The sequence below is a fragment of the Opisthorchis viverrini genome (genome assembly GCF_000715545.1).
Source record: "Opisthorchis viverrini unplaced genomic scaffold opera_v5_307, whole genome shotgun sequence".
NCBI lineage: Eukaryota > Metazoa > Platyhelminthes > Trematoda > Opisthorchiida > Opisthorchiidae > Opisthorchis > Opisthorchis viverrini.
Window position 1 is genome coordinate 190,711 of NW_008751958.1, and position 13,963 is coordinate 204,673.

Consider the following 13,963-nt stretch of genomic DNA (forward strand, 5'->3'; position numbering starts at 1 on the left):
TGTTTTCATATATATATATATATATATATATATATATATATAATCAATCGATTCATCCTCCAACAGTTCTGGATCCAATTTTTGCTATATTTTTGCCGTATGTTTTCACGATCACAGGTAAATAATAGAGATGGATTTTCGATTAAAAAAGAGCCATTGGAAGTACTGGTTAACGGAAGTTGTCCCTTGAACCTCCGCTCCACGTATCTCCCACTGTGTGCGGACTGCATTTACAGATGACATGTGTAGATAAGGGGCAACAACACGGAATTTTCCATGCCATAAGTTGCAGTATCTCTCACTGTGAATGGCACCATTCTGTGATGAGCTTGCAGTTTGTTTTCTCATCGTGTAGTGTTAATGGCTTCAAAAAACGGAAGAAATCTTTGACTGTGTGTCATTTGTACGTTGCTGAAAGTGAATTTTTAGACTTGATTCAGAGGTATCGACGCGCGAATAACTGATTTATCTTCCGTCTCACTCATGGAGTGAACTTTATCATTCAAGTAAGCATTCAAGCGTGATATAATAGCTTTTTCTAAATGAACAAACTGACCGTCGTCATCTTCACGCCGCGTACAACGTAGGGTGATTCTAGTTATTTGATTCAGCTTCTTCCGATGGGTCGAAATCGAACGTGAAAAAGTGTGGTGTTACGCCGGGATTACCGCGGTGAATGAAACAGTGCAATATTATTGTCATTTGAACTTTCAACCGATGGTAAATTTGGGATAGTTATACCATGTCGCACATAGGTAGCGAGGTTCTCCTAAAGGTATTGGTAAAATTCATAGACCTTTCACATCAACCAGGTCTATTTAACCAACATCCTGAGATGCGGCTGGAGGCTTGTGGATTAGAATGACTTGCGTGCAGGAATTCGGCAACATTCCGTGAGATAAAATGAAGAAATTCCAGTACACTTTACGTTGTCACATGTTGTACTGATTTGTTAGGAAGAATGTTTCCCTTCTAGATACTTCACTGATAATTCCAAACGCCACATCAAACACTGAGCCAAACCTTGAGAAGGTGCATTTTCAAAAACAATCCTTCTTTTGTGCTCAGAACCGCTTTTCCTTTTCTGGTGATGATAAATTTACATGAAGTATACCATGACTCACCAAGGACGGTGAAATATATCTCAGTACTCAAGAGCTTGCACGCGGCATACATAGAATTTTGGGACACAATTTCGCGATAGCGAACTACCAACCGCTGTATCGAGATGTCCAGAAGGATATGTAGCCCGTGTTGCAGAGGTTTACGGGAAGCCTGAAATTTGGGGGTCAAAGCCAAGTGGGTAGACTTAATTCAGAAGATGAACTTCAATAAAAGCACTTCTAGGAATTGTGGAAAACTAACTAGCAAGCCAACTTAAGGACTTTGTGGCTGGTGGAACATTTTGTTAGCCATTACCAAAACTCTGTCACATTGAGGTTGATTTAGTTTCGGATCCAAATGGAGCTAAACAGTGAAAACAGTGGTACTCCTTATGACGTCGTTGTTTCCGGACTACGAAGAATCGTTGTATTTTGTGGAAGTTGGTTATTACATTGCATTCTACTGGATATTTTTAATGCTCATTGAATGCAATCGTAGGCGCAGTCTACAGGTTGCTCAGTCTCGTGGTAATCGCACGTGTGCTATTGTTAACCTGACCACGGAGGTCCTCGCCTAGCATGTCAGAGAGATGATCCAATACCCTACAACCTATCGTGTAGTTGTCAACCGGGATTCCGTTTATTACCTGTATGTTGCACAAGCCACAGCATAAACAACCGCCGGACTTGACAATTGTTTTCTTGTTAAACTACTCGTAAGTAACCAGGAATCAAAGCATGGCAGCTAGTTTGAGCACCAGAACAAAAGCTGGTGGTTCGCTGCAGATTCATACATAGAATCCAGTATGTATTCATTTTAAAGTAGTTAGAAATTACTCTTCTCTGGCTGTACAGTAGTGAAGTATTAATGTCAGCACTAGCGTTCCTGTCGATTGAGTCGCTTCTGCCGTCTCACCCATCTGGTAGAATCAATTTCTCTAACGGACCAGCTACTCTTCGGTATGGAAAAAAGTTGAAACATCCCATTTGCTCTTTAAACGCCACTTAGGCAGACCGAACTCCCTTGGGGTGCTCCATATACCTTTCTGGTACTGTTGTTTGTTAGTATACGGCTTTTGGTCCACCTGAATATATCGATCAAATATTCACCCTGCGAGTACACTCAGCTGGCAATTTACTAACCAGGTAGCACGTTGGATCTACCTAAGAGTGGTTGAAACAACTCTTTACGCTACACCGAAGCAGTAGCGGTTCAGTTATGAACCGTAGTCATACATCATGTTAGTCACCCGATGAGTGGCACTGGCGAGCTTCACAACTTGCGGATTCAGGTGTACTTTTTTGGTTCCGTAGTGGTTTCCACAAAGAAAAGATGCCAATATCCCCAATGAGATCCCATTGATTCACCTTATCTATACGTGGAGTAACTTGCACGTTTTTCGGAATTAGTATAGCATTACTGCAGTACTAGATATGCTCTGTCTGATTCTAACCTCAATTTTGTATTTAAACATCACAACAGAGTAACTTTCCCTGCAAACAAACGCTTGATTACAATCACATCCTGGATTTTTATTTTTCGACGGCACTTAACACCTGTGGGCTCGTTACTCTTAATTCAATTTTCTTCCCAGTCATCCCCACGGGAATATTTCGCCATACTTTCCCTTTTGATCAACGGGACTACTTGCTTTATCATATAGTAGCCCTACCCTGAAAAGACCTCGGTTTATTATAGAATCGTTCAATATTCAGCAATTACTTTGTGTTTTTAACAAAATTCTCTCAGTTGCTTTTTTTCTCGCTAGAATCTGCGTCAGTTACCCAGCAAAAGACTTTTCACTTTTGACTACCCCAATGAGGGTTAGCTCGTGAGTGGTGCACCTACCATTTCCTCCCGATTGATCACAAACATCATCATGTTCATCACCATCATCTTCGACAGTACATCAGTCTTCAACGCCGATGCTTCAGTGCCGTGTAATTTATTCGAAAGACTCAAAGCGAATGGAAGAATAAACTTGGATGCTAAATATGTCTCAATTTTGTATGGTGCTTCCGGTAGGCCTGAACTGTGTAACATGCCCCATTAGGAGACGCATCTGAGTTGTAATCATCAGAGTCAAGAACGCGTTGACCCGGTTCTTAGAATATTCAGCAGCGGAGTTGCGCCCTTCCTAAAACGAATTTTCGGTGCAGCGACACAACAGCTAGGATTGGGTGGTTCCCAGGCCTTTAACAGCGTGTAAACACGAAAGGCTGTGATTGACAGTCACAATGTATTAGTGCGGTGGGAAATGTGTAGCATAATTTTCTCTCCACCACTTTCGGTATCCAAATGCCCAATGTAAATTACACACTCTTATCCATTCAACCACACTTCTTGATTCCACTTACTTTTGCTGAACGCATGTGCGTATGATACCCTCTTACGACAGGTTTGTGGCAAAGCCTTCAGACACGTAAGCGGATTTTACGCCCACATCCGTATTCACACTGGGGAGACACCGTATAACTGCCCACTGTGTGACAAGAAGTTCAGCAACGCGAGTAATTTTCGCATGCACACCAAGGTGCACACAAAAGAGATGCAATTCCGGTGAGCGAGGTTTTGTGTAGTCATTATATTGAATCTGTGTTTTTTTTAATAAAATTAAGGGTTGTATATTACTCCTAGCAGCCTATTTGGCTAAACAGTCATCCAAGCTGCCGTCCTGGCTTTGTCGTCGGTATTCGATCTAGGTCGGTGGCTCCCACCCCTGTTGCTCATGCATAAAACGTGTCAAATATACTACCGTTACGGGACTGTTTATCAGGTGGCTGTCATATTTCGGTGCCGTAATTCGAAGACCGGCGCATAGCATGTCGCGGCCGATATCCTTTACCCATGCCTTCAGCTAGGTTAGACTACTTCAGTCGCACTGGTACAAACAGACAAATGGTTGAAATATGGAAATCTTTCTGTGCGCCGGAATTCTGTGCTAGTTTCCATGTCAAGATAGCTTGTTGGCCTTTTGGCCAATTCGCGGGACTGAGCAATAAGGTTGCAAGTCTTTCGTCACCAGCTGACGAGACAGTGGGAATGTGACTTTCCACACACAAAGGTTATGAGGTCAGGATCACGAATCTCTCATGGGCAGGAACAGCGTTTGTTAAGTAAGCGCAAATTATTCCTCTTTGGAATTATATCACGTAGACAAAAGCAACATCCAAGGACTCTGTCTTTTCATTTTCTTTCTGTGTTCAAATCATCGTCTCTCCTGGACTTATTCAAAATCACGCTGTCTGGTTATCTGAATGATATCAATGTCCAACTCATTGTAGAAATCATACGAAGGGTTCGCTAAGTTGGCTGACGGGCATCAGTGGCAGAGGTGTAGCGAACCAGTGTGAGTTAAAGTGCACGTGTGTGACGTGGGGTAGCGTTAATGGTACCTGAGCTGGTGGAGCACTCATCCGGTGAGCTAGAGGTCGCCGTTTCGTTTCCCCTCCATGTACTGTGTCTTTGTTCGCATTGTGTGTACTTAGATCCTCAGTAAAAGTCACAAAAGACCTCTTAGATGAGGATCTGGCAAAAATGGGGGTGATTTAAGTCTTCTTTCTAAGAACCAGTTAAAAATTAAAACCAAATGTTGCGATCCAAAATTTTTCCGCGGACAGCATTTATCGTCCATGATATGTGTTCCGAGTATGTTTGCACCCAAACATTGCCTAAGTATCACTAATGACGGTTACAACGTAATTTCAGCTGTGTTTCATTAGTACATACACGTGGTCGACTGGAATCATATTAGGAATATCAGTAGAAGAAGAAGCCCATGGTGTGTATAACTCCCTGGTTAAGCTTGTAAGAAAGGCGAACAGAAAATACAGGTTTTGCGTGGATTTCCCGCGCTTGAATGAACTGACCGTGAATCGGTTTGTAGCTGTGCCTACGGTTGCGGAGACTTTTTATTCCCCCCAACCTTCCCAATATTTCAATGTGTTCGACTTGCGTTCTGGATACTGGCAACTACCTATCAAGTCAGAGGACCGGCGTTTGTGTTTGGGGACACCCAATATCAATTTAGAAGAATGCCGTTTGGTTTGTCTGGGGCACTTGATGCCTCGTTTAACGAAGGAACTCCAGAATGTTGCCGTTTACGGGGATGATATCGTTGTGTGCAGCAATTTGGAACCAGAACTCCGCAGTGAAAGCCTTCTTCCTTTCATTTACAAACGCTCCTGCCAATTGAGCGCTGCCCAAAAGAGCTTAACCTCCCTGCACACCGCAAACTTGTTTATTATAGGTTACCATAATTAAGTTGTGAGTAGGTGGTCACTGGGTTTGTAGAATCCACACCCACTTTTGCTTGAACATTCTTCTTGTACGGGCTCAATTATTCTGGTAAATCCACGCCAGATGGCACTGTACTCGAGTTTCCGTTTTATTAGCGCTCATCGACGGTGTATATCTTTGGCCACACCAGCTTTCGAAAAACAAGACATCCAACAATGCTAGATAGACATGTTGCCATTGCTGCATCAGCACAGGTTAGACTGGGATGTCTCCGCAGACTGGTAAGTCGATAGACATTACCAGGACAGTAATTGGGTCGGCATTTGATATGTCGGATAAACCAGTCACAGTGGTCAACGTTCCACCTGTTCACACATGATCATTCAGATCCAATATAAGCCGGTGAAGTAATGACCACTTGTTCGTGCGCATGTCAGATGTCTGGTTTTAAAACCCAAGAGCAGTCAATGAAGTGCGCTGTCGATGTGCTCCAAAAAGAGGGGAATCCGAGTCTAGTGCTTCTCACCTTTAGTGTGGAATCACCAGAATAACTAAGTCCAGGACAAGATAAGAGCTGTACAAGAAAGAGCTATGTGGATCTGAAGGTTACTAAGTGAAGCAAAACTTGTTAGTTGTCACATTCAAGTACGAGCCCTACTCTCTTCCACGTCGATGTGCATTCAATTGAAGGAAGACCAGTAGCTCCTCGTTTGAATCCTACTGCACGACTGATATGAAGTAATACAAGTGAGAAATAAATTTGGCACACATGGAATGGGTAAAAGGTGAATGCCACTTTCTCATTTGGATGGGATTAGAACGATCCGCTAATGAGTTTGTTCAAAGAGATAAGGCCTGTTCATATCGATTTTAAGATGATAACTGATGTAGAAGGAAAAGGGGATTTTGGAAATTTGGGATATGGATCCAAGCACACACCTATCAATAGACACAATAGACGGATGGAGCTGACAATGGCTTTACCTCAGAATTTCATCACACCTGCACAATTCCATTCATCAATCAGTCCCATATACTGCAAGGCCTGCTTAGTCGTATGTGAGTCCTATCATCACGCACCATGTGGAGGTATCTTTTGGTGCTCTGTGGAACTTAGGACAGGTGGTGAATGCACTGATCAAGGTTACGCAAATTTGGCCTCTCAGTCTCAACCTCAGTAAAACAAGAATTGGATTGATACCGCGGCGTTCTGTTTCGGTGTATCACACTGATGCTTTACTGTCCCACAATCGTCACTTATTTGGGGGCCTTATTGTGAAGTAAAGAACAAAAGTGCATGAGGAAGGCACTTAATGCTAGTCTACCACAATCATTCCGATGTGAATACCCCTCCAGACACTGATTCGAGCAATCTGGATGGATAGAAATTGACACCAGAGACGCCATTCACATCGGTTTGCAACCAGATCTTGCAGCCTCTTCGACTAGACGTAGTGTGGATCACATGATCCCCGTCATTAATGGCGAGTCGCGCCGACTTGATCTGAGCGGTACGCCGGCCATCTGATTAAACAATGATCCAAGTAAAGTGTTTTCCTAGCTGAGATTGTTAAATAAACTTGAAATTATCTTTTTTTGGAAAATACTGACTTCTATTCCCTTTTTTCATCTGTTACCTTTCCAGTTGCGAAACATGCGGAAAAGAATTCATTCAACCTAGTAACTACAGTCGGCACCTACGCATCCACACCAAAGAACGTCCCTATGCATGCAATCTTTGTTCTGCACAATTCCCCTACTCAACTTCGCTGAAGCGTCATCAGCAACGTCAGCACGGAATGGAACTTCTGCAGTGCCGAGCTTGCCAGAAAACGTTTCTAAATGAGTCCAGCTTCGTTCGACACCGAACAGGATGTGAACTGCGCGGCTGTGTAAACTTCACTGGTGCAGAAATGTGCACCCAGTTGCTGTGACCTTAATCCACTCAGCCCCTCTGAAACATCACGCTGTTATTTTCAACCGTGTTCTACAACCGTGGCTTTTGTAACTGCTTGGGTTTTCCCTTGTTTTGGATTGGTCATTTTTGTTTAAATCCTCTTGATCCAATTTCATCCTTCCTGTCCTCTAGCAATCGGTTGAAATTTGTAACCTGGTCTGTGCGGTTGTTTATGCCCCCTCTCGTGACTACTTCGAATAGGCCTCAGGTTGTGGTTTCATTCAGCTCAACACACCTCCAAATCAAAACACGCGAGCACCTGTTTCCATCTGATCCGCAGAACTTTGAGTGTAGCATTTAATCCGTTCTGGTTGGCCGTTCTTATTCCCTTGCTCCATTTTCTCGGTTACACTCGTGAACTAGTCCATACAAAGAACACTTGTGTTCTGGATTACCAAAGATTGTATTTTTTCCATGAATCAAAACATTCACATGCAAACACACGTGTGATAGCTGTGCAACCACGTATTCGGTTTGTTTTTGATTGTATTGCAAACTAAGATCACAGATTATCCCACACTCTTGATTGATGATAGAAAAAGGGGAGTGAGGAGCATATCTATCCATCCGTAGTGAGAAAGCCCAATTTACCGTGTTTTTTCTGAGTATACGCATTCATCTTAGATCGCTCTCTCCCAAGAAACTTCAAAACTGGCTGCAAGTAGATATGGTGTGCGCTTTCGGTATGGACTATTGATCCTGTCTAGAACTGGAATTTCAAAATATTACATCGTAGAACGTTGTCATTATTATTTTTAATTGTACTTCCCTTGATTCCAGTTTTCCATTTGGCCGTATTCCATTTGGATGATGGTAGTGATGCGCACTAAAATTAGGTGTATCTTGACAGCTGAGACAAATCGGTACGCTTTGATTGAACAAGCACTGGAGTATTAATATCACTGAGGCATCATTCTCTTCTTAGTAATTCTTTTTTCTTCGACAGGAAAGTCTTAGTCTCTTCGGCAAACTTAGGAGCCTCTCTCTAGCTGGCTACTCAGCAAATTGGTCCTCCATAACAATCTCCCTCAAGATCTTGTCCCCTTCAAACGGCGGAAATATCTTTGCATTACTTGTGAACAAAGTCCACAAGCCACTGAACTGTTAGTACGTACAAGAGTGGGGTGACATCTCCGTACAGGCGTTTGAAACATACTGGGTCTGGTGCTGTATTTGATCAAGTGAATAGAGTATCTTCTGATTTTGCCACGTCAAGTTGCGTAGTTTGGTCCAAATGAGCCAACGGGTTGAACTGTTTCAGCTGAACTGATCGAACTAAACAATGGTGTCCTGTTACAGTCGAAATCCCTTTGGATCGTTTGTTTCATTGTGTGCTGGGTGATCACTGGATGTTGAGGTGACTTGAAGAAACTCGACTCGGAGTGTTTTTACAAATCCCAAAAGATTCAGTACTATTTTCATTTTTATTCTTACCTTTTGCCGTAGAAAATGGAGCAGCATGCACCCACCACAATATCAGCTCACACCACGCTTACGAGGGGTGTTGTCTGCAAAGAGACTGTATATCGATCTCATGAGTATCGGCAAGGCAGACTGTAGATTGAAGATTCAGTAAAAGCACACTACAGCAGATTGATCCGTCTGGATCTCGACTGAGATTCCTCGTATTCACTAAATGCAGGTGGTCTGTTTAACTTCAGTTCCCATGTGAATAACCTACCAGGTGGGTATTCAGTCCACTATTCAGGAGCTGTCTCAGCGTGTTGAGGTAAGAAAAAAACTCATGCATTCAGCTAATGGGTACGTTGATAGCCGGACCAGCCTATTCCACTGACACGTATTACAGGGAACACTTTTCATCAACGCAGCACTCCGGTGACCGGGGATTTAAAGGTATCACAGATTCCGAGGAGAAGTGCATGCACTACTAAACGAGTTTACCTAGTTCAAAAGCCTAGCAGAAGATGTCTTCAAATATACACACCGCAGGAGCGAAGTGATGGAAGTAAACTGCATTCATTCGGATAAAATTGTAAACTAGAATCCCTAACTGCAGTAGTATAAATTGTTAAAAACAATCAGTGTAGGTGTGACAAGCCGATGGGTCACTCAGAAGCATAGGTACGGCTCTGGACAGTGTCTGCGGAATCTGGGTTGGTAGTGCAGTCGGGTGAAGAGCTCAGGTGTCCCATAGATGATTAATTTATAAGGAAGCCAATGTTTTGAACTTGTGAATAAAATCTAAACAGACAACACGGAGGGTCATTGGCAGTCGAAATATTGCGTCTCATTTGGGGTTTGGTTTGCAGCCAAACACAACTGAAGAACTCGAAGAATTTTGCTGATTGACTTAGATATGTTAGAATATCCCCACAATTTCACTGAAAGGATAATTGACAAGCAAATTTTCTTCGGGTTCCATGCAGGCTTTCAAAGTACATCCAAAAGCGGTCTTGAGTAAAGGCTGAGGTTGTTGCAATAAGCCTATGCAATCCAGCAAACTTAACTTGGGTTGATGTTATTACCACGACCTCTAAGACGTGTAGAAATCGGGGTAGAAATGCTTATATACTACTAGTTAAACTATGAGCAGCACGTTTACTATATTCCACACACTGGCATCAAAGAGTATGCGTATGAAGGTCATCACTGTGGAACGGTTTAATATACTTTCATATTCTGCTGGATGCAAAAATAGATTGCTGAAACACAAAAAGCATTTTGGTAATTGGTAGCTCGGGTAATTAATCAGGATAATTAACCAGGTGGTTGTTGATCTGTTCGTCGAGCTAGGTAACAAGCTAGGTTTGCAAACGTTTCGTCACCATTCGAAGAGGCATCCTTAGTGAGCATTCTGACCCGTTAAGTTTATTGATCTTGAGTTGATGTCTTGTTGGTGAACACGAATCACGACAACCCCGCAAAAAGAGTTCTTGTCTGCGAGTGGAACAAGTAAGCCCATTATAAGAAGTTCTGTTGTAATATAAAAAGCTGAGCACCGCCTGTCCGCTTAAAACTGGACAAAATAGGCCAAGACAGCATCTAAGTGACTGAATACTACATGTTAACCCCGGGAATTTGGTTCCACAGTGGTCATAATTTCAAACAAATATGGGGCACGAAACTTTACAGCAGTTTCATCATAGAAACTAAGTACGCTTTGTGTATCGCATATAGAAACAACCTTATCGAGATGTTAGCACTTCATTGAGTTTTGTAAGCCGTTAGTTGAAATGCATATCTACACTCCTCGTGGCCCTGTGTACTAACAGCATTAAAATAAGTGTAAAAATACGAACACAAATAGGTCAACGGGATGTGGGTTTCGGGTTAGACATGTATTACGCAAGAAAAACGTCCACAAGCCAGTTCAGTAGCGCTTTGCTGATAGTTAGTTTCCGAGGTTCTAGTTGATTGGTTGGGGCCAACCGGGTAGCATGTGGCCCCCAGCTGTCTTGTTGTCAGCGAGGCCAAATCACGGCTACTTCGTTGTGACGTGCGTTGGTTTTTTGCTACAGTCTTTTAACTCCAGCGTGAAAATTTTCCCTAGGAAAACCTAAGGTGTTCAAGGTATACAGACAGTTTTGTGCTGCTTTGCTCACACTCCATCCGGTTACATCCGTCTTTTGTATGTATTATCTCATGGCCATGTGGCTCAGCAGAAGGTGCAAGTTGTAAGGATTGCGACATGGTGATTTGCTTACTTCTACTAATCTTGTAAGTGGTACGGATTGATTTATGGTTTAACTGTGAAGTGACGCGTTTCACAGCGCAAGCTCAATTTTGCTTCAAGGCAAGCCGTTTTTATGTGATATAGGCTGTGGAAGACAAATAGCTCAACCCCATTGACAAAGCTGATAGCCATGTGGCGCAAACGGGGAGATCATCACAGGCCACTAAATGAATACCATGAAGGAGAATCCTGAAATCCGGAAAAAACTTCCACAAAAATGAGGAGATAAAGTAACTCAATAATAAGACGTCTGAAAAGTGTCAAATAAGTGGGTTATGTAACTGATAGGTTGTAAGAGCAGCAAATAGGGTGCGTGACATTGGAGAGATAATGGGGGAAGTCACATTCTTGCGAAGGTGGTCAAGGGATTGCGTTATACTTTTGAGTGACTGAACAGTTGTGCTTCTTCCATGAATGCTTATGTAAGAACGCACTACCGCCCAGTAACATCTTTCAATCTGTCACCTTCATTACTCGATTAGATTTGACTCCTTACTTTTCCAGTGAGTAGAGATTTTGAAAACCTTCATGGCAATCTCACCTCTTGGTCTTGTATGAAAATGTGTTGATCAAAGACCAACGAACTGAGAGTTGTGCAAAAAAGTTCCCGGTTAAAACCATCAAACCATCTTCCAGCTGACACCACTGAATCCACTATTTCAACTGTGATGTTATTCGGCGTTAATTCTCTAGGCACATTCCCTTGCCTCTATTGCATGACCCTGGAAAGTTTCAGTTTTAAATTTGATGAAAGTAAATTTACTGTTCGCATCTAGAAATCTCTTTCGTTTGGCTGTCCTGATGTTTCCCAAAATATGATAACACTCAGTTACTTTTCCAGAGCCCTGTCTTCGAGTTAAATTAAAAATGATACGTTTGATAAATGTCTTCTCCAGGAGCAAATTTAACACTCTCGTCTGTGAAGTTGAGGCTCACAAAATAAAACGGAATTCAAAACATACTGCGGCGTTTAATAAAAAAAACACTAACTGGGCGAGATAGACAAAATTCTGTGGAAGGTAAAGTAAACATTAGATGGGTATGTCTCGTTGGAACCTGCCATATTTATTTATTTTGGTAGAAGTGTGTGGGTTTTTCCATTTGTTTGTTTGTTTTTATCTTCTTGAAACAGCTTGTCTAATATTAATCTCTGGTAGAATCTGTACGGTGGGTCCTTAGTTCCTTTCAGTGTCTAGTTTAACCGCTCCCTCTTTCATTCTGTTAGCTTCATTCATCACTCACAGCTGTTTTCACCATCAGAGCGAAATGAATCCTTCGAGAAAATCTTCAGGTTTCTGAGTTGAGGCTGCACAGTTTTGTTACTTTCTATTTACCCAATAGTCTCAGTTTATGTCATATTCAGTCATCAACTATTTGCTGTCAGCGAAGCTGCTGAAATACTGACAGGATTAAGATGGTTGCAACAAAATGAAATGCACGTTCCACCTATCAGCGGTGCATCGCCCGGGACTGGTGTTGCATCAGAATCGGGAATGATACAGCTGTCTGGGGCCGTAGGATTGGTACATCTAAAGATATGTATGTAATAATCAGATTGAAAAGTTAGCAGTTGCGGGAGGAACGTTCAGTGTTTTGGAGCCAGTGGGCTCATTACTGCGTTTGCAATCAAAATGGTATCACCACTGAAACCATGATCCGATCCGTCTGTAAAATTAGATGACAGCTGTTTCTTTTTAATGAAACCATCACAATATGATCGATAAACCCACCGTTTTAATTCAAGTGGTTTGGTCCAAAAGCGGCAGCACATTTTGAAACATCAATTAAAAGTTCAGCATAGTGTAGCGGAAAAAGGTGAACAGACTGTAAAAGTGCTTACAGAACAACACATGAAGCATTCGTTAACGTCAGGATGTAAAATATCTAGTAGCACAACTGGTCCTATGTACAGAAGGAACTGTCCTAGCTCAAAAGCCTTCGGCCGAATCAGGTCCACCATACCTCAAAGTTTTTGAGGAAGATCTGCACTTAGTACCACACTATGTTGCGCAGTTGCATCATTCAGAAGTTCCAGTACTCCGAATGAATCCTAGCCTTGTGCCTAGTAGGCATAGCTGGGTAAGATTGATAATTTTGGCACCAAACCAAGAGACACTGCACGTAATCTGGTGGAATACCGTCAATCATGGGGAAATTCAGCTGCCCATCGGACTGGCACCTGTATGGTGCTTGTTTTGCTTTCGGGTGCGGAAATCAGAGTCAAGAAGTAATGGGACTGTTAACGAGGGAAAGTCATTCGTTTACCGATTCACATGCCCTTTTGTGTGCAATAATCACGGCCGTAATATCCTGCATGTCCCTTCACTTGCTTCAGAAATGTCTTAACAGGGCTGTCGCAAGCGGAACATGAAACACGGAGGGTGTGAATGTGGTAAACTTCGCGGACGTCCGGCCACTCAGTGACTCTGTCAGACATCAGCTGTTGAACATCATTCGGCTTGTTCTCACCACTATCTTTATCAGTGATGAAAGGCTGATCAAGTAAAGGGAAGATTTTGCACTAAAGTATGGGCCATAGTTGGGTATGCGGGTTGTTGTAAGTCCGAATACCATCAACATTCATTTGAATATCGACGTTTGTCGCCCTAGTACGAGTCTCCCGGAGCTGCCGCAGCAAATCTGCTTTCAGCCTTTTGTCGCATTATTTAACGACATGTGGCTTTCATTGCAGTCCGTGGATCCTTTGGAAGAGACGAAAAAAGTACCCGAGTTCGCCCAACACAACGGGTAACCGGATAAACGTAGGTTCAGCCTTCGTGCCATCCGATGAAAAGCCGTTGAGATATCCCTACGCGACTGTGAATGGTTGAGAAAGGATGCCGTTGGAATGCAATGTAAGCGTAAACAGAACATACGGAGTGACCCCTTCAATGCCTCGCACTGGGCTAGCACGCGGCAAAAAGCTGTATTGTCTGTAGTAACCGAAGCTGTCACGAAGAGACTGGACC

The 13,963-nt window shown here is 42.7% G+C and overlaps 2 protein-coding genes across 2 annotated transcripts in view; one reads left to right on the forward strand and one right to left on the reverse strand.

Moving 5' to 3' along the window:
* The window catches only part of T265_09730 (hypothetical protein), a gene marked incomplete at both ends in the record, with an annotated part of 48,914 nt that extends 41,050 nt beyond the window's left edge, over positions 1-7,864 (forward strand). The window contains 2 exons of the mRNA XM_009175895.1: positions 3,503-3,663; positions 6,989-7,864. Coding sequence (XP_009174159.1) covers positions 3,503-3,663; positions 6,989-7,277 — 450 coding nt within the window. The remainder of the gene's footprint in view (positions 1-3,502; positions 3,664-6,988) is intronic.
* Positions 7,865-13,640: 5,776 nt separating this feature from the next.
* T265_09731 (hypothetical protein) overlaps positions 13,641-13,963 on the reverse strand; it is a gene marked incomplete at both ends in the record, with an annotated part of 4,516 nt that continues 4,193 nt past the window's right edge. Inside the window, one exon of the mRNA XM_009175896.1 lies at positions 13,641-13,895. Within this exon, the coding sequence (XP_009174160.1) occupies positions 13,641-13,895 (255 nt within the window). The remainder of the gene's footprint in view (positions 13,896-13,963) is intronic.